The following is a 24598-nucleotide window of genomic DNA, read 5'->3' on the forward strand; positions in this document are numbered from 1 at the left end:
ATTATTATTGCAACATCAGCTTGGCCATCAGTAATCAGAGTTGGATTTTTATGCTATTAGCTTAATGGCTGCTTTTAAGTACAGGAGAGGATCTGTGATGCTTTGGGCCCACGTCATATCATGAAATCTTTGATATATCAGGACATGTTAAACAGTTACATAAAAATCTGGTGGAGTCAGGTGGGTTGGAACTTTTTATTAAACTAATTTTTTGTTGAACACTTCAAAAAAACTTGCAGGATGTAAAAGAAGGTACTTAATTTACATCACCTCCTTTAAATAGTTTTTCTCCTCTTATGTACAGTATATTTACATGACCTTTCTCACTTAGCGGAGGTGATGGTAAGCTGGTTACACAGACAAAAAGATGTAAGCAGAAACTAAATCTCAAGTTGTACTTAATGCAGAAAATAGCTTGTACTACCTGTAAACTTTAAGTTACATAGAACAAAATGTTATTATGCTATTGTTGCTAATGTTCTAGTAACAGATGTCTAATAAAATGAAATGAGAAAGAAATTAAGAAAAGATAATTGGATGGAATATGGATATAAACTGGTGTTCTTCACTCAGACTAATTAATACATGTTTAAATGGTTTTATCACATTATTTAAAATAAAACAAACTAAAAAGAAAGATGTTTTAAAAAAATATTATTTACAAAAAATCCAAACCAAAACAAATGAAGTAGCTCAGATGGACGAGGTTCATTATGAAGTTTGCTTTTACAGAAAAACTATATCTGTGGCAGTCAGTGATTAAAATCATCAATAAAACCTAAAAAAAAAAACTAAAACTGATGAGAATATTTTCTGGTCAGATCAGAAAGTGGAACAGTTCAGTTCAGAGAAAAAAAAGAAAGTGGTAAAATCTCTTCATACTCCGACTTTTAGCAGAACATCTGTTGTTGAACATCCGAAGGTTCTCGATCGATTAAAACCGTCTGCTCGTTGCCATGGCGACGCCGTCAGTGGGAGGAGCTGCGGTCGTTGGCGATGTCCTGAAGACGGCGCAGCAGGGTGGTGTGGCTGTCGGGACAAACCCGTTTCGGGGACGCCTCCTCCTCCATGGGGATGCTGCGCTTCCTGCTGGGAGTCTCTCCAGTCCGGATCATGCTGTTGATTTCCTGGAGGCGCTGCGAAGAACGGACACAAATGAGACGGAGACAGCGGAATATTTACTGTATTTCACCGACCGGTACGGTTGTAAATCGACGAAAAAAGCCGATGTGCGGGAGACTTTTTTTTTTTTTTTTTTTTTGCCTTAATGTGACCGGTATCTCTCTTTTTTTTTTTTTTTTTATAACAGAACAAAACAAATTGTATTTTTTTGGAATGCGACCCAGGCTACTTTGGATATGTGGTTCTAAATCCGACCTGAATCAAAACGGTCAGGTCGCATTCAACCAATCTGAACGTCATTGATACTAGACAAACATCACTGTTCTCCGTCCTGATACGAGCAAGTGGGAAGAAAAAACAACAACCATGGTGGACCAAGAAGAGGACTAAGTTGTTAATGTGCTGGTTCCGGTCGGACAACTACTTCAAAATCGTAAGATATGCTCCGGCGTTAGCTTCCATGTTTACTTCCGCTGAGCATCTTCTTCTTTTTTATGGCAGTGGGCAAAACACTGATCACGCTGGCTGCGTGACCCCATAGCGCCCTCTACTGCGCATGCGGGACACTTTCAGGTCGTTTCACAGAAGATCACATACGTGTCGCATGTAGCTGGAAGTATGGAAGCCCGTACCCGCCACTCTGATGGAATATTTTTTTTTTATTAAACTATAACAATGAGATCTATTGCCCATCAGTTAAAATGACAGAAAATAAAAACGTCTGGCGCAACCTCTGGATGGAGAACTTGTGAGTGGTGACTCCGTGGTGGAGTCTGTGAAGTCTTACGTTGGGGGGGCTGGTGCAGATGTAGTAGGAAATGCGGTCCCGGTGGGTTGGCGAGGGGGAGGAGCCTGTCCTGTGAGGCGAGATGTAAATGGAGTGTTTGCTGGACAGGAGCATCCGACGAGGGGAGCCTGTCCTCAGGGTGGGGTACGGACACAGAGGGGGGGTCTCCACCTGCAGACAAGATGAACAGAACAGCACAGGTAAGACACAAGCCAGGTGGGATCAAACGGATGCTACCTGTGGTTGACTTTTTTCCTGTGCAGCTAGCTTAATTTACTGTTTTCTGGTGCTAGCAATGGTTACCTCCAATGACAGGCTGGGCGATGTGGCTTAACATAAATACAGTGTAGGTCTGATAGCAAAAGGTGCTTAAAAATAAGTTTTCATATTTGTTAAAACTGTCACCATGTCGTGGCCGTTGTATATGAGATAGGTGACCAAAAACAACCAATCAGAGCCAGGAGGAGGGCCTTAATTTTGTCAATCACCCTTGTGAACGTGCTGATAAATGCACTAATAGCAGAGAAACAAGAAATAAAGTCTCTCTTTTCCTTCAAAAAAACTGAAACTCACATTTAGGCACCAATTTTTCCATTTTAACATTAAAACCTCAGCATTTTCAAAACAAAGGGTTCTGAAAACTGAAAATGTTAGCTAATTCTTCATGGTTTCATTGATTACTACAGATAAACCAATGAGGAAACACGTACCCCAGAAGATGGAGAGCTCGGCGAGTATCTCAGAGCAAAGCTTCTCATGTGTTTGATGTAGACGTTGTTGTAGAAGAGGATCAGATCTCCTCGTTCGTCCTCACCCACAGAGGAGGGGAAGTTTCTGTCGGAGGCGCTGGTCGGAGTGGAGGCAGCGCTGTCGGGCTGCGGGGCCGACAAGGTGCTGCTGGAGCGGATAGGAATTGGGCTGATGTCGCCACCTGCTGGTGGAGCATCAGAGGGACACTAAGTTAAGAGAAATTCAAATTTAAAAAGACAGTTTCATAGTTTTTTCCCCTTGATCAAAGTTGCAACATTTGTTAGATTTTCAGCTGTAACGGTTCTCTTTCACACTGCACTGTGTCAAACAATTCAAACCTTTGAAAAACCTGTTCCCTTCCTCACCTGTAGGGGCGCTACACCAAGAACCACTGAAGGAAATGACATAAAAACCTCTGAAGAAGACACTGAAAGCTACTTCCTTCATCAAAAAATGTAACCAATAATGGAATGGTGTCAGATTTTAGCGATTGTTGGATTTCTCTTTTGTCTTTGATAAAAGCCTTTTCTCCTGACAGTGTTTTATTTACCCAGAATCCCCTGCGCTGTAGTCTACTTCCTGCTTTTGGAGAGGTCTCCGATCCTCTTGGCGTTCACACATGCATTCAAACTGCAACAGACTTCACTTCAACCAAACCGAGACCGAGGATTTTAGGCGGACCAGAGTTAACTTTTTTAGTCTACATCAGATTTTGATTAGGAGTTCAATTAAAGCGCACTGAACAAGGCTGGTGTGAATGCATCTTTAAAAACATGCTGGTCTGTTTCCCACCTGGATCCTGGCTGCTATCGGCCGCTGCGCTCTGCTTGTCGGCGTCACCGCTAACAGAGGCTTGCCTTTTCCTGCCTGAAATCAACACGCTCCTGTACACCTGGAAAACCACATAGGAGTCAAACTGTGCAGAAGCAGATTGTTGTGGACATGAACTGAAGCGTAATATGGAATCCTGACTCAAAGCGTGGGATCTTACGTTACTGCTGGCCTGAGGCTGAGTGCGGTAACACTTCATGATGTTCTGGAAGGACCGGTCTTCTTTGGTCACCTGATAGAAACAAATTGTTACTTCATGTTTGTCCACAAGATCACATTAAGACTTTTGTAAAAGACGTTTAGTTAAAAATCTCAACTAGAAATAATATTAGATATTACAGTTTCCAAATGAGGAAACAGTCGCTAACTCCTGGATTCTGGCTGTTAGGTATACTCAGATATACATTTCAAAAATACTTGGTCAGATTTTGTGTTTTTGAAAGAGTGGGAAAGTGGTTTGCTGCCATTCAGAAACCACATGTTGCATTTTTGAGGGTTGTGCAGGAGGCTCTACTGCTGCTTTTCAAAGATGTTCAGTTGTATAATTGCGCATCTATTAGCAGCCGTTTTCTCGTGCGAGTGTAAACGTTGAGTTTACACTCATTCTGCACTGACTAGACAGAAATTATCTCATTATCTAGGGATGATTTTGTGTAGCCTATAGATGCATCCTGACCTGTTCAAGGAACCGCCTTCAAAACTTTCATTTGTGTGTGTGAACTGTAATCGCACACCTTAGCCATGACGTAAACAGCACACATGAGCAGCTGGTCCAAGTGACGGTCCTTCATCATGTCGGTGCAGTGAACCACTGAATATTCGAAACACGTCCAGATCCTCCTCCTCAGCTCCGATGAGATGTCCAGTTTGGCACAGAGGTCCCTGAGACGAACGCTGGCCATGTGATACACCTGAGACAGGACAGTAAATAAGAAAACCAACATACATCTTTTCCAAAAGATATATGAGTTTGTTTTCAGTCAATAATTTTATAATATTGATTAAAAAGATTAGTTCCACTGGCAGATTATTTCATTTATCCATCCATTTTCTAATCACCCTTTGTCCCTAATGGGGTCGGGAGGGTTGCTGGTTCCTCCCCAGCTAACGTTCCGGGTGAGAGGCGGGGGTCACCCTGGACAGGTCGCCAGTCTGTCGCAGGGCAACACAGAAAACACACAGGACACACAACCATTCACACACACACTCACACCTAGGGAGAATTTAGAGACCAATTAACCTGACAGTCATGTTTTTGGACTGTGGGAGGAAGCCGGAGAACCCGGAGAGAACCCACCATGCACAGGGAGAACGTGCAAACTCCATGCAGAAAGACCCCGGGCCGGGAATCGAACCCAGGACCTTCTTGCTGCCAGGCAACAGCTCTACCAACTACGCCACTGTGCAGCCCAAAATGTTAAAATATTTTATTTATAACATAGGAAAAATGTCTTGTTAAACATTAAAAAATCTGCCATCAGAACCAGTAATTTCTCATCAATATCAAGGAATTATTGATTTAAAAACAAAAGCTCCTATAGCTTGCTGAAAATTTACTTACGCTAGTTTTGTCTCATTTGAAATGTATAAGATATTTGCACTAGAAACCAGTCAGTAATCAGTGAGGGTGTGCAGAAAGAGGTGAGTTACCTTCCTGAAGAACAGAGACAGAGAGCCTTTCCTCAGCGAGCTGCTAGCTGCTTTAGCGGCCGGTTTGGTGACGGGTGACTGGATGGTGAGGGTGCCAGTCAGAGTCTGAGCTGAGAGTGGCTGCAGTGTGGCTCCACCCATCTGCACAGGGATCAAAGTGATGCTTCCGCTCTCATTGGCTATACCTGCAAAAAGTTCAAAGGTCAATCAAGCAAGCAAGTTTATTTGTATGGCATATTTCAGCAGTTCAAAGTGCTTTACACCATAAAAACACAAAAATACAGTCACAGAACACAAAGTCAATAATTTAAACATTACATTAAGTCAAGTGCCGTTGTTAAATTTTTCAGAAGACCTGAGAGGTTCTGGAAGGTTGCTATGACAACAGTAAATCTTTAATGTGTTGTAGTGCTGATCCGTTCAGTGATTTATAAACTAACAACAGTATTTTAAAGTCTATCCTCTGAGCTACAGGGAGCCAATGAAGGACTTTAGGACTGGATGATGTGCTCTACCCTCCTGGTTTTAGTCAGAACACCAGCAGCAGCATTCTGGATCTTTTTGATTTTTTTAGGCAGACCTATGAAGATACTGTTCCAGTAATTATTGCGACTAAAGATAAACTCATGGATGAGTTTCTCTAGATCTTGTTGAGACATTAGTCCGCTAACCCTGGAAATGTTCTTCAGGTGATAGAAGGCAGACTTTGTAACTGTCTCTATGTGGCTCTGAACGTTCAGGCCAGAGTCCAGATTTCTCCCCTGTCGGGTAAAATTCTGCTCTGAGTCTCTCACCCTGTAAAGGAATGGTCATGGTCTGGCCGTTGGTGGTGACGGTGAACACCGTCTGTCCAGCTGGGATGGTGGCGACGATGCTGGACGGACCCGTCTTTGGGATGGGGGTCTGTGGAGGGCTGGTGAGAGCGCTGGAGCCGGTGACGCTGGGCTCGCCTTCCACCGGGTCAACAAACAGACGCCGACGAAACCCACCAGTGGGGGGGGAGCTGTACCTGTCCTGCAGGCTGGTGGGGGACGGAGACACACCTGTAGCAGCAGAGATAAATAATAATTAGTTAAAGTTACATGAGTAACTTTTTTTGAAGAAAAATTACTTTTAGGAGTATTTTTACTGCGCTGAACTTTTTACTTTTACTGCAGTAATTTTATTATGAAGCATCTCTACTCCTACTTGAGTAAAATTTCTGGATTTTCTACAAACTGAATGAAGAACAAACATGTTTTAACCAAAAATTCAGACACATACCTCCAGTTTTGTAAGTTTGATCAATTTTATTCTGAAAGAAACTGATTTGGAAATTTTCTCTTTTGCCTGTTTTTGTTATTTTTTGTTACTTATGAATTATTGTCAGGCGGAAAGTGTCACCTTTGACGATGCTGTTGGTTCTCAGATCAGGTCCGGACTTGACGGGCGTGAGGGGAATGCTCCCGTTGTTGGTTTCCTCGTTTTGCTCCAGATACTGAGGAGGCATCACCTGAAACGTTGATTAATGGTTAATTTGGAAGAATTGTGTCTGTGCGGTTTTTATCAGTTTTTGTTCTGTCGCCTGCCGACCTCCTGACATGAAGGCACTTTGGCTGAATGGAGGCTCTGCCACAGTGGGGAGTCGCTGGTCCAAGCCAGACTCTCCAAAACCTGCTCTTCCACCTGGTTCAGGTGCTTCACCACCTCCCGAAACAGACCCTGCTCTGAGCGCACCAGCACCTCGATCACCTGCAAATGCACACAGATAGGTTTAATTAGAGAAATATAAGTATTTTCTTTATATCTGCACTTCAGCATGTTGGTTTGTTTTTGATTAAGCTTAACCAAACTCACAACACAACTCCTTTTTAATAGGTAGAAAATGTTTTTCAATTTAAAGGTTTTACCAAAACCAAACTAACCAAGAATATGTACATATTTTGAGTAAAATGCTATAATATCTTAAGACAAATAAGTTAAATAAACCAATGGCATGCTAAGATGTGGGAGTGTGGAATAAGTTAAGTCAAGAAAAAAACCTATTTATTTAAAATAGGCCAAATGCTTTAGTTAGGTAATGCTAGCATAAGCTAAACTTAGTTTTAACAAGGGGAAGTTTAAAAAAAAACATTCAGGTTTTGTCTAGGTTACATTAATGAGTTAAAGTCAGACTTTAGCTAAAGCTTGACATGATAAAATGAGCTCAAGATTTATCTTGGTTCTGCAAATATAAGCTAAAGTTTGATTTTAGCCAGATTCAGATAATTGGTTTGTTATTTTTAAATGAGCTAGGGTTAGCATCAGTTACCTTGTATAACATAATCTAAATTTAACATAATCTTATTATGCTCATATTGCTAACCTATTAGTTTTTATCATTTGTCCGTATTTTTTTTACCAGTTGTTCTTCATCTGTTTTAGACGCTGGTACCTTGTAGAAATGATAAGCAGGAAGTTGGAAGATGTTGATCACATTGGGGAAATCTCCTGGAGGCCTGTAGGAGAAAGTGACGATCTCCAGGCAGCAGGCCAGCAGAGAGCGGTGAAAGATGTCCTGCTCCAGAATACACTGCCACACAAAATAAAGGCAGTTAACTCCAGTCATTAAGGCACTTATCCTCTTTCCTGTTAAAACTAGAATTAAACAAGAAGAAACAACTGAATATTCATAATTTATTTACATCTGGCTTCCAATGATCAGATGCAACTACATGAAAAATGAGGGGTAAAATAGCAAATGTCCAAAAACCCCTAAAATTCAATAGGAAAGTCAGTGGATCAAGAAACCTGCATCAGTTTATTCACTGATACCTTCAGTGAATAAACTATTCACTGATACTATCCAGTTAAAATAAATCCTGGTCAGGTTTCAAGGTTTTTTGCCTGGTTAAGATTTTATATTTGCATCCCCTCTTCAAAATATGCACTCCCTCCTGGTTCTTAAATAAATATTGAATATTTTCTGGCAATTGTCTTTTGCTTGCCTTATGCATAACACCTGCTGTCAATTTTGCTGAAATTTGCAATAAAATTGGCATAAAAAAGTGTAGTAATTTGTTAAAATTGGGTGCACTTCTGCAAACACAAAATTGTGAAAAACTAGGGGACTAACTGATGTAATTTGGCAGTATGCAGATAAAAACTGCTTTGATTTAATTCATAAAACAATATGTGAGCAGACATTTGTTATCTTAAGGGTTCTATTTATGCGTTTCTCTGGATTCTTGAACTTGGAGCAACGATCCGGTTAGCGCCTCACTCACAGACAGGTCAGCGTCTCCCAGGATCATCTTCTCTCGCTCTATGATGGACTCCAGGATCCTGTAGTAGAGCGCCTCCGCCAGGTGGAAGTACTTCACTGCCAACTCTGTCAGGAGAAACTTTATTAACACAAACAGGTAGAACGAGTGAGCGAGGCGCTGGCTGGTGAGGATTTATGTTTCCACCTTTCTCCATCACTTTGGTTTCAGCGCCGCTGTCTTCATAATGCTGCGAGTAAACGTCAAACATTTCCTTCAGGCGCTGACTGATGACATCACTGGGGTCTCTGGCGCAGCCTCTGGGGGTCAAAGTGCATGAAAAACATCGAGATTCAAACCTTTGACAGTCCCGGGGTTGGGCTAAGACTTTAGTTTTTTGAAATTGTGAACATAAAGTCATAATATTATCAGAATAATACCACAAAGAAAGTGACAAAATTATGATAAAAGAATTTTGTTTAATTGAGGTAAAAGCTTCGATAGAGTTTTTAAGATCTGATGTAACCAGCTGGATTTAAACAAGTTGTTTAAACAATTATTTTAAAGTCCTGCTTCTGATAATGGTGTTAATTTGATGCTTATTTGTCAAAATGACACCAAAGTATAACTTCCTCATTTAAATAAAAAAAAATCTTTTTTATGTAGGAGGTTTCATGAAATTATTACTTCATTCTCCTAACATAACAACTTTATTGTGGTAACATTATTAATTTATTCTATGTATTATAGTGACTAATTTCTTGTGTTATTACGACTTTATTCTGGCATTGTTACAACGTCTCGTATCATTATTTTATTGTTGCATTATCACAACTTTGTGGTAAGAGTCTTTTATTGTGCTATTACAACTTTATTCTCCTAATAATATGGCTATTCACGTATTATTATAATTTTTATGTAGTTACTACTTTTCCAACCTTACTGCAACTTTACAGTCGCACACATTTTCTCACATCTTTATTCTTCTATTATTGCAAAATTTTTATCTTAATATTGACTGTTCTAATATTATTACAACTTTATTATGTTATTAAGATTTTCTCTATATTACTACTTTTTTCTCATATTTTTATGATTTTATCACTTTATTGTGGTACAATTTTACGATTATTCTCGATTATTCTCTTATGACCTTTTTCTCGTATTATTACTACTTTATTCTCGTATTTTGTGACTTTATTCTCAGATAATTTCAAATTTATTCTTGTAATATTATGACTTTATTCCTGTCATTTAAAATGTTTTTTTTCTTAGCCAGTCCCTAATTCTTAGAAATGGGATCCACAGAAAGCGGCGCAGACATGAACGTCGATAAACCTCAATAATTTGAAGCAAAGCTGAAAAGAATATCGAGTTCAAATTCTCCCTAGTCTGATTTACTAAAAGTGGTTTAACAGCCTCGCAGCGTCTCCTGCTGTCACATCGTCGTTGCACAGGAAGCGTTGGGGCGCGTTACCTCAGCGTCTCGGTCAGCTTGGCGCTCGGCCCGTGTTTGGTCCCTGACAGCAGCGTGTGAAGACGGCCCACGCTCTTCATGGCGTACGAGAGCGGAGACGACAGTCGGACCTCCTGGATGTACTTCCTCCCCGTCAGCGGAGTGGAGACCTTCAGAGCCGCGGCCTGGAGCGAGCGGAGAGATTCATTTACAAGACAAGAGCAGAGGAGACAGGATGAGCAGGAGGGAGTCTTACAGTCAGGTTAGTGCTCAGCCTGTAGGTGGCGCTGTCCTGGCTCTCCATCCCGTCACAGAGGCAAGGCCCGGGCGTCCCGATGTTCTCATTCGCCCCCTCTCCAGTGAAGATCCTCTCATCCAGACTGCCGGTAGCCAGAACGTGTTCCTCATAGAGCCGGCTGAGCGACAGTCTGAGGAGGGGGGACATGTTTTATCTTCTATCGTTTTCTTTTCAAACAAATTCTGTAAAATTTAACGCTTTCAATGTTGACTTGTTAATATTACATAATGTAGATTAATTGACCAACATCTTTTGACCTAAAAGCTTTTCTACGGTGAGGGATTACCTACAGCAGCACGTTATGGGAGCAACGGCCAACAAAAGTTTGGACATTTTCAACTTTCCTGTGTCGCGTCGCATGTGCACATCAACGTGCTTGAGCTCAAAGTTTTACACACTCGTATTATGGCGGTGGCTCGGCCGGATGAGGACAAGCGACTGTCGCCTCAGTCAGATCCACAGGAAATGACTGGAGAGCTTCTAAACTAAAACAAAATGGCTGCCTTTAAACCTTCCTGAATATAAAAACCTGGAAGACTGGGAATCTTCAGACATGTTTGGCTTTAGACAAAAAACATTTATTTGAAAATTTGCACTCTGTGGCGGTCTTTCATAGGGGCAGTTGCCCAGGGCAACATTGGAAGGGGGCGACGCACACAAGAACAAAAAATAAAAAAAAATTTAACTGTCAGTTGTCCCTTGAACAACTTGGCTACTGTGTAGTGAAGTCAGTTTCAGTTAGTTCCTGTTGAATACTGGGAGACTAGATTTCCAACATTCTGCTGCAAAAAAAGAAATAAATAATTGTTTCAATTTTAGTTGGTTGGAGAGCAACAAAAGGAGTGATTAATCTGATTATATTTTTAATCAATTAACAGCACTGGAATAAAATTACATGTCAACTGGAATGACTTTTTATCTTCTTGTGTTTTTTACTTTTTATTGTCTGTTTGAAATGAATAGAATCAAGGTATTTAGTGCACACTGTGACTTCTGCATGAGGCAACTCACAAACTGTCTCCAAAGTTCATAGGATCCAGAAAACCAGTCAGACTGTCTTCCTTTCCTCTGAGAATCTGCAGAGAAAAAGAAGAAATCTGAGTTTCAGAGTCAGATAAATACACAAGAAACAAGAACATTTGGTTTGATTTAACATCAGATAGTGAAAAAACACAAAATTTATCTGTCTTTTTATTATCTTTAAATATCTAGTTTCAACCGTTATTAACTTTTCCAAATTTAGGCTTTTAATTAAACATTAGATTTTCCTTTAGTACTTTATACAAAAATCTAATATTTTTCAGGGGATTTCAAGCACCTCGTTGATAAAATATTTGGATGTCAGTTTAGTTTTTCCAGATATGGCAGTTTTTCCTTTCAGGACGTTTTCCATGGATGACGCTCAGTGGATCTGATTCCCAAACGAAGCTCACAGAGCAAACAAAGTCTCATTAAACCTTTCCACAGGTAAAACAGAACTGGGACTGACCCGCTTGTGGAAGAGCCTCCGGATGAACGGTTTCCAGAAATGCTCTTTGACTCCTTTGGCCTCCAGCACCAGGCCGTCATGCAGCTCACACAGCTGCTGGATGAAGCAGAACGGGCCTGCAGACGGCCTGTAGTCCTTGTTGTTGAAGTCTTCTGGGAGACCTGAAGGACGCAGGAGACACAGGCAGCTCAGAGGAGATCTAAACAACCAGCACACCATGACATTTCAGACGGTCTGGATCGCCTCCGAATGGCCTCTGTTTGTTAACCACCTGCACTGTAAAAATACAAAAGTATTTTAGGTCTAGTCTCTACTGCAAACATCTTATTACATTTGAAATAAGGCAAAACTAACTTACAAGAAACTTTTCAGCAAGATATAGGAGCTTGTTTTAAGTCAATAATTCATTAATATTGATTAAAAAGTTCTAGCTTTCAGACATGTTTCCCATGTTATAAATGAAATCAAATTCTTCAAAGAGTTATTTTGTCTGATTTCATAAATGTGGGGATTGGGCTGCTTGACCTCTGATGACCTCAGAAAGCATTTTTTTTTTTTTATTAATAGTGGCACAAACAAAAGATTTTGCTGCACAAATTTAGCACAAACACTTGGCACCAATTTTAAAGAATGTATTAATTCAAGTTTAAAGGTCAAAAGGTCACCCTGTGCTCCCACTTTACCCAAATCAAACAAAGTTGGTGTCAAATGTTTGTGCAGCAACATTTTTTTTTTGTTTGTGCTGCTATTATTTTAAACATTTTAATAAAAATGTTTCCAGAGGTCATTAAAGGTCAACCACCCTCCCAACACATTTACCAAATTAAACAAAATTGGTGTCAATCAACTATACTCCGTTTGTGCAGCATAAATTACTGAAAAATATGACTGAAAATTAATTTGTTTGATTTTGTAAGTCTGGGGAAACTAGATTTAAAATTAGTTGGTAAGATTTTGGGTTTTTGCAGTGTAACTGAACTCTCATTCATCCAGGAAGAAAATACTCTAAAACCCCAGTGTTGGGTCGACACCTTGGGGTCACAAAGACGATATTTACTCTAATTTCTTTAGTTGAATCTCAAAAAAATCTGAAAAATAACACAGTTTGAGAGCTAATTAATGTTACAGCTCATAAAACACTTTAAAATGTTTGTTTGGGATTATTGAACAGTCCAAGGAAAACCGCTGCCCATCGGTCAGCGTGTCAGACTGACTGACTTATTTTTCTGTTTTTGCTGCAAAGGGTGGAGCTGTTTCCACGCTTTGGTTCAGGCGTACAATAAACTCTGAGTTCAGAGTCGGAGGGTCTGCAGGAAACACAGGAGTCAACAGGAAGTGAGGGCAAAGCTGATAGACAACGCTGCAGGATTTCGGCTGGAATCCTTTCACTTTTGATTTATTTAGGTGTTGAACTGAACCCGAGCCGATAAGCAGACTTCCTTCACCGAAACACAAATTTAAGTTTATGAGCCGTTAAAGTCATATTTCACAACTCGGAGAGAAAACCATTCAGAACTCTGAGAGCAGGGATGGTTTTTTTAGTCTTAAAATGATGAAATACTCAAATATTCACAGTTAGTTAATAACATGAATCAGCAAAATGTTTGGTGATATTTTCCAGATACATTTCACAGGACAGGAGTTGATGGCTGCATTTCCATTGACCTTATAAATGAGCAAACTGGAATTACAAAAATAAATTCACCTAACAGAAATACGCCAATTTTGAAAAACCTTGTTCTTTGATAAAAGGTTTTTGTGCAACGATGAGCTGGTATTTCAAGGATATAGAAATTATACTGATAAACACACAATCCTATTTTTTTGCGTAGTTTCTAGCACAAATATCTTACTACACTTGAATTAAGACAAAACTAATCTAAAAGTAACTTATCAGCAAGATACAGAAGCTTGTTTTAAGTAAATTATTCCCTAATATTGATGAAAATGTTCTAGATTATTTCACTAACAACATAGGGATGATCTGCCAGTGTAACTGGTAATTTTTCCATTAATATTAATGCATTTTTTACTTAAAACAAGCATCTGTATCATTCTGAAAAGTTTTGTCTTATTTCAAATGCAATAAGATAAATGCACTAGACAAGAGACAAAAAATACTTGGTAAAATGTGATGTTTTTGTAGTGTAGTGCATTTATTTATTTATTTATTTGTTTGCAAAAAAAAACAATGTTTCCATTGTTGTTTTGCAAATAAATAAATTTTGTATTTTCACATAATCAACATCCAGATGTTGCTATTGGCAAAAAGAACAGCCATTTTTTAATGGTGTATTCATGTGTGATTTTAATTGATTATTTTATTCATTTTTAAAAAATCAGACCAAAAAGTCACTAAACATAGTAATAGTGGATAAAATGGCAACAGTGTTTCTGCCATCTTATCTTATTCATCCCAGTTTAACCTCCTCTGTTCAGCCCCATGTTTGGCCACGCCCCTAAGTATCTTGGCTCCACCCACTCTAGGAGAATTTTTCAATACAGCATGACAGTCCTCTTACAAAATATAAAATTTTTTATTTTTTTCCCTAGGATATATTTATTGAATTGGTTGAAATTAATTTTGATGTTCTTCTGCACAGCATCAGTAAAAAGCATCTTGATCCTCATCCTGATTCTCATCCTGATTCTCATCCTGATTCTCATTCTGATCCTCATCCTGATTCTCATCCTGATTCTCATTCTGATTCTCATTCTGATTCTCATCCTGATTCTCATTCTGATCCTCATCCTGATTCTCATCCTGATTCTCATTCTGATTCTCATTCTGATCCTCATCCTGATTCTCATTCTGATTCTCATCCTGATTCTCATCCTGATTCTCATTCTGATTCTCATTCTGATTCTCATCCTGATTCTCATCCTGATTCTCATCCTGATTCTCATTCTGATTCTCATTCTGATTCTCATTCTGATTCTCATCCTGATTCTCATTCTGATTCTCATTCTGATTCTCATCCTGATTCTCATCCTGATTCTCATCCTGATTCTCATTCTGATTCTCATCCTGATTCTCATCCTGATTCTCATCCTGATTCTCATTCTGATTCTCATTCTGATTCTCATCTTGATCCTCATCCTGATTCTCATTCTGATTCTCATCTTGATCCTCATCCTGATTCTCATCCTGATTCTCATCCTGATTCTCATTCTGATCCTCATCCTGATCCTCATCCTGATTCTCATTCTGATTCTCATTCTGATCCTCATCCTGATTCTCATCCTGATTCTCATCCTGATTCTCATTCTGATTCTCATCCTGATTCTCATTCTGATTCTCATTCTGATCCTCATCCTGATTCTCATCCTGATTCTCATCCTGATTCTCATTCTGATTCTCATCCTGATTCTCATCCTGATTCTCATTCTGATTCTCATCCTGATTCTCATTCTGATTCTCATCCTGATCCTCATCCTGATTCTCATTCTGATTCTCATTCTGATCCTCATCCTGATTCTCATCCTGATTCTCATCCTGATTCTCATCCTGATTCTCATTCTGATTCTCATCCTGATTCTCATCCTGATTCTCATCCTGATTCTCATCCTGATTCTCATCCTGATTCTCATTCTGATTCTCATTCTGATCCTCATCCTGATTCTCATCCTGATTCTCATCCTGATTCTCATCCTGATTCTCATTCTGATTCTCATTCTGATTCTCATCCTGATTCTCATCCTGATTCTCATCCTGATTCTCATTCTGATTCTCATTCTGATTCTCATCTTGATCCTCATCCTGATTCTCATCCTGATTCTCATTCTGATTCTCATTCTGATTCTCATCCTGATTCTCATCCTGATTCTCATCCTGATTCTCATCCTGATTCTCATCCTGATTCTCATTCTGATTCTCATTCTGATTCTCATCTTGATCCTCATCCTGATTCTCATCCTGATTCTCATCCTGATTCTCATTCTGATTCTCATTCTGATTCTCATCCTGATTCTCATCCTGATTCTCATTCTGATTCTCATTCTGATTCTCATTCTGATTCTCATCCTGATTCTCATTCTGATTCTCATTCTGATTCTCATTCTGATTCTCATTCTGATTCTCATTCTGATTCTCATCCTGATTCTCATCCTGATTCTCATCCTGATTCTCATCCTGATTCTCATTCTGATTCTCATCCTGATTCTCATCCTGATTCTCATTCTGATTCTCATTCTGATTCTCATTCTGATTCTCATCCTGATTCTCATCCTGATTCTCATTCTGATTCTCATTCTGATTCTCATTCTGATTCTCATCCTGATTCTCATCCTGATTCTCATTCTGATTCTCATTCTGATTCTCATCCTGATTCTCATCCTGATTCTCATCCTGATTCTCATTCTGATTCTCATTCTGATTCTCATCCTGATTCTCATCCTGATTCTCATCCTGATTCTCATTCTGATTCTCATTCTGATTCTCATCCTGATTCTGATTGTGGTGAAAAGTGGTATCTACCCAACCATGAATGCTGCTGTATAAGTGATGAAAAATCTTTTTTTCTTTATTATTTTTAATGAACACACGTGTATCTCAAGGTTCAGTTCTTGGAACAGTTCTTTTTAGTTCAAATGATTAATGTAATTGTCGTATTGTTGACAACACAAGTCTGAACAGCCATCATAATGTGTACTTGTACACGTTATGGTTTGAAAAGTAGCGTATGTTGGAGTTTGCTTTTGGATATGTTTATTAATTATTAGAAGATGTAAAAAATGCTCAGCTAGCAGCCAAAGATACTTTTTATCCCCTGTGCATTACCTTTAAAGTCAGGGTTGAGCAGGTCTTTCCTGGCGTTGCACAGCAGTGCGTTGGTGAGGACGAGGTCGAAGGCACACAGCAGCAGGTGGTACGAGTTCACCAGGTCGTCGCTGATCATGGGGAAGTTCCCTGAACAGGAAACAAGCAACAACACGACCGCACATGAAGGGGAAAAAAATCATGTCTGCAGGCTAAGCTGGCACGGCTGACCATCACAGAAACACGGCCAAGCCTGAATGGACACGCTCAGACTCGTCTCTGGAGGGAAACAGGAGAAGTGTGGAGGCAGTTTCCACTCCAGATTTTAGTTTCCACTTCACAACAGTAACTGCAAAGACTTAGGACTTTCTTTACCTTTAGCATGGACAAACAGCACCCAGCAGAAGTTGAAGACTTCACTCACAGTGCATGGATGGCGTCTGTTAAATAGAAATGTGAGAAAATTAAACGTAATTCTATGAAAAATTTGAAAGTCTTTACTGGAACACCTTCAGAGGGATTGGCGGAGGCAGTTTGTTTTAAAATAATCTGCATGAAAAAGTCTCAGTGTTTATTCAATGAATAACACAGATTCTTAAAAAAACTGAGATTGATACATTTAAACAAACTTTTGCAAAGATTATTCATTGTCCTTTTGGGTGTAAAAACAATCATTAAGACAAAGCAACTGTCGGGTCAATGAGTTTAATGCATCAGTTTTAAGTTGAAAAGTTAAATTCAGAGCTGAAATATAATAGGAATGAATCATAATTTGGTTTTGGGTCAATTTTAATTTAGTAGTTTTAAAAAGCAGTTGAAGAGCTTTCCTTTTAAATTTAATTTTAGTTGGATTGGATAATATTCCTTTCTATTTAACTTTCCATTATTTTTTTAATCTTTCAATTTTTTACTTTTACATTATAATTTAATGCACTGTAGTAAGGTTAAAATAAATAAAGATATCTACATTTGAATGTGCAGAATGTGCATAGAGATCATTTTAAAAAATACTTTAGAATTAAAATTAAGCTCTGATTGTGTGAAAGCTTAAAGTGGTAATAAAATGCCAATTCAGTCAAATAAAGTCCAGCTTCAAACATTCAGTTCTGTTTCTGTTGAATTATTAATAAAAGGGAAATAAATTTTACAAAAAACGTTTTACATGTCACTACCAAAACTAATAACTCACTGTCCATGAATGAGTTACACAATTTTATGTATATTTTAGTTTGAGTCACAACGGAGAGTGAGGTCAGAGGTCACAGGCTCCCACCTCTGCTTGCGGCTGCGGTGAACCCGCGGCGGCTCCTCCGACGGAGCCTTGAAGATGGACCTGAAGATGGGGACGTACTTCTTGAAGATGACGGCCGACACGGTGAAGTTGCGCTCCAACTTGTCCGTGCTCTGACGGAAATCCTGCGGCAGGTTGGCCATGTCCTGCCACTTCTTCATCTTACTGAAGAACTCGATCAGACTGGAGGAGAATAATTCATCATATACAAACAGCTGCGTTTTGATTTACTGCTCAGAAACAAAACTCACACAAACAAAACCAACCTCATTTCTGAGCAGCGGAGGATCCTGGTCAGAGAGACGTAGTTCCCCTCAGCGGTGCCTTTCCCCACCGTCGGCACTGAGGACCTGCAGGCCACGTACAGAGCGCAGGCCAACCAGTGCAGCTCGCTGCCCTGCAACCAGACAACATTTATTGATTAAATGATTATCACCAATATGAACAGAAGCTTCTGCAGCTGGGACATTTGAACAGGGATGTGACAGTGTCCACATCAGGAACTCAACTGATCCAGTTTCTGCTCAAAACTGATGTTAGAAGACGGCTTTGGGTTTTCTTGTGGTTTTTGACATCCAATTCACTTAACACAGGTTACAATACATAGTGAATGATTAAAAGAATTATAAATAAAATTTCTCAAACAAAACTAGGTGAGGGCATAGCAACAGAGGAGAGCTCTATAATTACATGAATAATCAAAATCTATAATTTCTATATGTGTTTTTTATTATTATTATTATTATTATTATTATTATTATTATTATTATTATTATTATTATTATTATTATTATTATTAGTAATACAAATTATATTCAGAGGATTTGTCACTGTTGTAAATTTCATTTTCAAAGAATATTTAACGTCATTTTATCATTGGGAATTTATCGTGATAAATCCATATCATTTTAAAAATGATGTGTTTAAAACACCCCCAAAACTGTCTGTATTGTTGGGTTTGTTAGTTTTACTAGTTTATGAACTGCTTGCTCAAAGAGAGAAACAACAAATATCACTACGTTTGAAAATATGATTAAATGCAGATAGTGTGTGCAGTTTAATGATACAAATTACACTCCTTTAATGACTGGTGTCCTAAAGAAGCATGTTACACATAGGTATGTTTTTCAGAGCATTACTTGTGCTGTGGGGCTATGATTGCTGAGTCATGCAGTCACAGCCATATAGTAACCTAAAAAAAATAAGTAACAATAAATAGTTTTTATGGTCACTTTTACCGTTTTAACAATGGCACTTCGAAATATCTTTATAAAACGTTCACTCCATATCGTCCACCCCTACACTGTGTACATGTAAATTATTTCATTGTAAATATAAGCATTATTAAGAGAAGATATATTAGTATATATAAAACGTCGAAACGTGTCGAACATATACTTCAAAGCTTTTCAAGTTTGGAAAACTCGGATTTTGGTAAACTTGTCACTGGTTTCCTGCCACTCACAATATGGCGGACTTTGTGACAGCCCCTGCAGCCCGGTGCTAGTGGTCTGCGGGTCGTAAAAATGTTCACCTGCTATGTCTGAGAATGCTTACCTCCAGAGTAAAGTTCCTGCTCATGCTCTCGTAGCTCCTCCAAGCCTCGGTACTCGCTTCTTCGTCCATGTTAAGGGCTCGGCACAGATCATCGAACCTGGTTCGGGCTTTCTGCATTAAGTCTTCTTCGTCGCTCATTTTTAAAGCTCTACGGACAAACTGAACGTCTTTCGCGCAAAGAGACAGTGCCGAGTGCGGACCGAGGCGCTGTTTGTGGAGCTGTTTGCCTTAATAAATGCGTTATTACGGAGATCCGCGGCTTCACGGTGTGGCTATTTAAATGTCCTCACACAAACAGAAGCCCAAACGCTGCCGGCGTACCCGACTGCCGCACATAGAGGGAAACGTCAAATTTGTGCGTATGTAAGTTGGAGAATAGCGTGATCAGCGTATCTCACCCCAGCCCACTAAAATTACGTAAAAAAAGCCGACTACTACTACTTCCGGTTGTTTTTGTTGTCTCTTTCGTCTGTTTTTCCGGAAGTCCCTTAAAAAAGTGTAAATTTTTTGTTCTTAAAGCAGAAAGTCATCAATTATTTGACTATTACGGCTTTATTAACGATCAAATGGAAGCGCTGGCTTCAGTTCTGATTACGGCTGAGGTTTAACGCTAAAATACCCACTTTAGTTCATAAAACTAATACACCAGAAACAGAAGGAAACTAAACATCGGTTATTTCCGTTACCCAATGTTTGACAAAACCTCTCGGATTTATTTTTAGTTACAATGTTTAGATTGACACATTTCTGGTTTCAGAGTCGTACTTTCTCTCTTTTACCCTGAAAGACAAAATAAGGTGGAAAAGAAGCACAATATGGGCTATTTTATAAGCCCAACCAGAGTTGGGTTGTGGGAGGGATCCAGCATACTAACTTAGGTTTTTAAACTAAAAAAAACTGCTGAAAGTGAACAAAAAAAATTATACCATAATTGTTCTGTTCTCCGATATGTATGTTTAATAAAGTCTTGAGGCTACACAGAAGCACGCGTGAGACATTTCCATTTTAGCCGGTACCACTTTATTATCTTCCCCACTCAACCAGTACAGCACAAAGGTTCCTATCCTCTGATAGCCTGATACTACATCCCCCTTTCTGAATGGGATATGTTATGAGGGTTTATATAAGAACATGTAGAGATGTGAACTTAAATTTCACCAGAAAGATGCATCCTTTGTGGAATACCAAAGATTAACTCAAAATCTTACTAGTACTTTTCTACAGTAGAATGTGCTAGAACTTGAACTTGTCATTCCTGTTTATTGATCTATTTTACACTAACAGTGCACAACTTAGAACTCTTTCCAGTCACAATTCAGCCTTGGAACTAAGATATATATAAATCTCAGAACATTAAAGTAATCTCTATAACATTGTATTTTATCTACTAAGAGGAAGGGGTGGACTACCCAAGTCCTCTATCTGAGTGTGGGGATTATTCTGCCCCATGCAGAAAACTCACTCAGTTCCTATGAACAAATATAATCATCCAGATAAGCCGGAGGTCTCCTACTTCTCAGTGAAACTCGACCCTCAGGTGGTGGAGTCTGATGGCTAACCTCCTGCTGGTCTTCCTCTGGATCAGGTGTGTGTGGAATCTTGAAGGTTTTCTTCAGGCAATGTCTCTTGTGGAACAGATGTTTCAGTTGCTCCAGGAGTGTGTGAAAGGTGGTAGCTATTCCGTCTCAGCATTCCTCTGGGTGTCTCAATGATATAAGATCGAGGTGATCCTGCTCCAGACAGTACTGTTCCTCTGGTTTGCAGATCTGTCACCCACACCTTCTCACCTGGATGTAGTAGTGACATGTTGCGGGCTCGGTGCCTCCGGTTGTAGTTTTGTCTTTGTTTCTGTCTATAGTTGTTTTCTGCAGTCCTCAACTTTCCCATATCAATATTCTTTGGCGTTAGCTGTGACGGAGTAACAGGAACAGTTGTCCTTATCCTCCTGCCCATGAGAAGCTCAGTCGGACTGAAACCATTCGCTAATGGAGCGGAACGGTAGGCCATAAGAGCAAGATACGGATCCCCTGCCTTCTTAAGGAGAGACTTGATAGTCCTGACAGCTCTCTCGGCCTCCCCGTTGCTCTGAGGAAAATTTGGGCTGGATGTTTCATGACTGAAACCCCATTCTTTTGCAAATCTCCTGAAGGAATCCGCAGCAAACTGTGGCCCATTATCAGAACGCAGACGCTCTGGTATACCATGACGTGCAAAGATGGATTTACAGTGTTCAATCACTCCCTCAGATGTTGTGGAAGTAAGCTTTGCAACTTCAAAAAATCTGGAGAAATAATCCACGATCACCAAATATTGTTTGTCTTTAAAGTGGAAAAGATCAGCTCCCACCATGACCCATGGTCTTTGTGGGAATTCAGTGGGCAGTAGTGGCTCCTTATGTTTAGTTCTCTCCCGACAACAAGTGTCACAGGTCTCCAACAGCTTAACGAGCTCGCTGCTCAGACCTGGCCACCACACTGAAGTTTTGGCTCTTTCTCTACATTTAGTTAGTCCCAAGTGACCCTCATGTAGCTTCGATAGGATGTCCTTTCTGAGAGAAGCTGGAATCACTATTCTGCTACCATAAAGAAGTAGGCCATTTTGAACAGTAAGTTCACCCGAAAATGGCAGATAAGTTTGGAACCCTTTCTCAATAGAGTATTTATCTGGCCAGCCTTCCACACTGAACTTTTTCAGCTGTTTGAGTATGCTGTCACTGTCCTGATGTCTTTGGATTTCCCTCAGTCGTGGTTCCGTGGCAGGTAAACATGCAACGACTGAGTCAACATACAAGTTGACCTCCGCTTCTCTCAGTCCTCCTGACTCGTAGGGTATTGGAGCTCTGGACAAAACATCGGCTGTAGCAATATTTTTGCCAGCCGCATGGGAAATGCTGTAAGAAAATCTCATTAATCGCATTCGCAGTCGCTGTATGCGAGGAGGAAGGTCGTTTAGGCTCTTCGACCCCAGCAGTGGAACTAATGGCTTATGATCGGTTTCGATGTGGAACCTCTTCCCAGTCAGAAACTCTGCAAACCTCTCACAGGCCCATGTGGAAGCGAGAGCCTCTTTCTCAATCTGAGCATACCTCTGCTCCGTGTCGCTGAGAGACCGTGATGCATATGCCACTGGCCTCCATCCTGTATCAGAATGTTTCTGGAGAAGAACTGCACCGAGTCCATACGATGATGCATCTGCTGAAACACATGTTTCTGCATTCGGGTCATACAATGCTAGTCCTGGTGGTGTTGTCAGATCTGTTTTAATAGCATCGAAAGCTTGTTGTTGTGGTGGACCCCATGACCACATGTTTGACTTTTTCAGAAGATCTCTCAAAGGTCGGGTTTTCTCTGCTAGGTGGGGGAGGAACTTCCCAAGATGGTTCACCATACCCAGGAAGCGTCTGACCTCGCTTATATTTCTTGGCTCCTCCATTGCTCTTATAGCACTCACTTTATCCGGGTCTGGACTGACTCCCGATGAATCAATGACTTGTCCCAAGAACTTTATTCTACGTTTAGAAAACTCACATTTGTCATTTAGCGTTACTTTCGCCTCTTGGAGTCGTAACAGTGCTTTCCTCAGTCTTTCATCGTGCTCCTGCTGCGTCGTCCCCCAGATGAGGACATCATCCATCTGACAAAGGACTCCATCCAGGCCCTCTAGAATCTGTGTCATGCGTTTCTGGAAGTGCTCTGGCGCTGATGAAATCCCAAAGCAGAGCCGATTGTAGCAATAGCGCCCAAAAGGTGTAATGAAGGTGGTGAGGAGGGAAGACCTCCTTGACAGTGGAATCTGCCAGAATCCAGCATTGGCATCCAGTTTGGAGAACACTTTTGCTCCTGCCAGCTGTCCGAGCGTGTGCTCCACTGATGGGAGTGGATGTTTTTCTCTCATGACATATTTATTCAGTTCTGTGAGATCAATACATATCCTCACCTTGCCCGAGCTCTTGGGAACAACCACCATAGGTGCACACCAGTCCGTTGGTTGTTCCACCTTGGTGATGACTCCTTCCTGCTGCATACGGTTGAGCTCCTCTTTAACCTTAGGCAGTAGGGGAAGGGATACCCGCCTCGGTGTTGAGAGGGAAAATGGCTGTGCATCTGGTGACAGAACAATGTTATACTCGCCCTCCATCAGTCCTAGTCCTGTGAAAAGTTTCGGAAATTCCTGCTTCACAGCATCAATCGAGTCCAACCCTATTTGATTTATCCGGGCAACCAATTTTAATGCCATTGCAGCACGTCCACTCAGCAATGATGTACATAGATCCTTCACTACATAAATGTCCTCCTCAGTGCTAACACCGTTGTTGCTGAGTGTTGCTGTAAACATGCCCTTCACTTTTAATCCAGTACCTCCTGGTCCCTGCAGGATTTTCTTTGGTTTATCTAATTTGCCAAATTGGTACTGAGAATACAGTGTTTCTGGGACAGCAGTGACATCAGCTCCCGTGTCTATTTTAAAAGCAGTCTTATGTTTGTCCACCAGTATGTCCGTCATCCATAGATTGTCTTTAGCCTCTGCAGAAAGAGATCCCAGGAAGGCAACATCATTATCTGTATCTGTGACTTCTGTTGGTAACCCAGCATTCACTTGACATATTTTTTTATTTCTACAGACCCTAGCAAAATGTCCTTTTTTTCCACAATAGTTGCAGGCTGCTTCTCTAGCAGGGCATTGCTGCATACTGTGTCCTTTCGTGTCTCCGCATCTTCTGCACTGTGCCTTTTTATCCTGTGTAGCTTTTGTGACGACATATTTGGGCGGCGCCTTCGGTTGTCTGGAGCGCACGTTCCCGCTCACGTGAACGCGGTCCAATTGCGCGCCAACAATGTCTGACTTGAAGTTAGCATGAAGCATTTCCTGTTGCTTTTTTACTAGCTCGCTCTGACGGGCCCTGTTTAACGCCTTCTCTAGCGTCAGTTCAGCGTCCATTTGTAGCTGTTCTGATAGTCTTTTATCTCTCAGACCCACGACGAATCTGTCCCGCACCATCTCATCATGCAAAGTCCCGTATCCACAGTATTCAGCCAAACAGTGTAACGCGGTGTGAAAGCCGTCAATGGACTCACCCATCTCCTGTTGGCGCTGATTGAATTTCGCCCGCTCAAATATAACATTCCGACGGGCTACGAAGTGAGCATCCAGCCGTCCCTTAACGGTCTCATACTCACTCGCTTCTTGCGGAGTTAGATGCAGGGAAACCAGTATATCTTCTGCCTCGTCCCCCATGGTATATATCAGCGTATTTACTTGGTTTTCATCCGCTTGTGTCTCCAATCCAGACGCGATACGAAACCTCTCGAAACGCTTTATCCATTTCGTCCAGTCTTCAGCTCTGAACGTAAACTTTTCTGGCGGGGCGACTTGAAACTGGTTCATGA

General features: G+C 40.5%; 1 protein-coding gene across 2 annotated transcripts; it reads right to left on the bottom strand.

Annotated features, from left to right (window-relative positions):
* Positions 1 to 179: 179 nt before the first annotated feature.
* Positions 180 to 20019, bottom strand: rbl2 (retinoblastoma-like 2 (p130)). 2 transcript variants are annotated; one of them, XM_044125895.1, is made up of 22 exons: positions 19212 to 20019; positions 17921 to 18051; positions 17637 to 17837; positions 16739 to 16803; positions 16385 to 16513; positions 11605 to 11765; positions 11127 to 11191; positions 10074 to 10245; positions 9839 to 10002; positions 8569 to 8681; positions 8386 to 8489; positions 7554 to 7691; positions 6713 to 6871; positions 6524 to 6632; positions 5935 to 6183; positions 5141 to 5325; positions 4225 to 4401; positions 3651 to 3722; positions 3452 to 3551; positions 2620 to 2843; positions 1910 to 2080; positions 180 to 1136 (listed from the first exon to the last, which is right to left on the bottom strand). In XM_044125895.1, the coding sequence occupies exons 1-22, from the start codon at positions 19347 to 19349 to the stop codon at positions 969 to 971; spliced, it is 3195 nt and encodes a 1064-aa protein (XP_043981830.1). In that variant the 5' UTR covers positions 19350 to 20019; the 3' UTR covers positions 180 to 968. The 2 variants fall into 2 exon arrangements, with proteins under 2 accessions (XP_043981830.1, XP_043981831.1); XM_044125896.1 differs by having other exon boundaries at positions 182 to 1136; positions 2620 to 2840; positions 19212 to 20017.
* Between the last annotated feature and the right edge of the window lie 4579 nt (positions 20020 to 24598).

The sequence above is a fragment of the Gambusia affinis genome, linkage group LG08 (assembly GCF_019740435.1).
Source record: "Gambusia affinis linkage group LG08, SWU_Gaff_1.0, whole genome shotgun sequence".
Taxonomy (NCBI): domain Eukaryota; kingdom Metazoa; phylum Chordata; class Actinopteri; order Cyprinodontiformes; family Poeciliidae; genus Gambusia; species Gambusia affinis.

Coding starts and splice junctions, on each gene's coding strand:
- rbl2 (XM_044125895.1), bottom strand. CDS start 19,349: ATGAGCGACGAAGAAGACTTAATGCAGAAAGCCCGAACCAGGTTCGAT. Junction 11,766..16,384: donor GCTCAACCCTGACTTTAAAG/GTAATGCACAGG, acceptor TGCGTCCTTCAG/GTCTCCCAGAAGACTTCAAC. Junction 8,682..9,838: donor AAGCTGACCGAGACGCTGAG/GTAACGCGCCCC, acceptor TTTGACCCCCAG/AGGCTGCGCCAGAGACCCCA.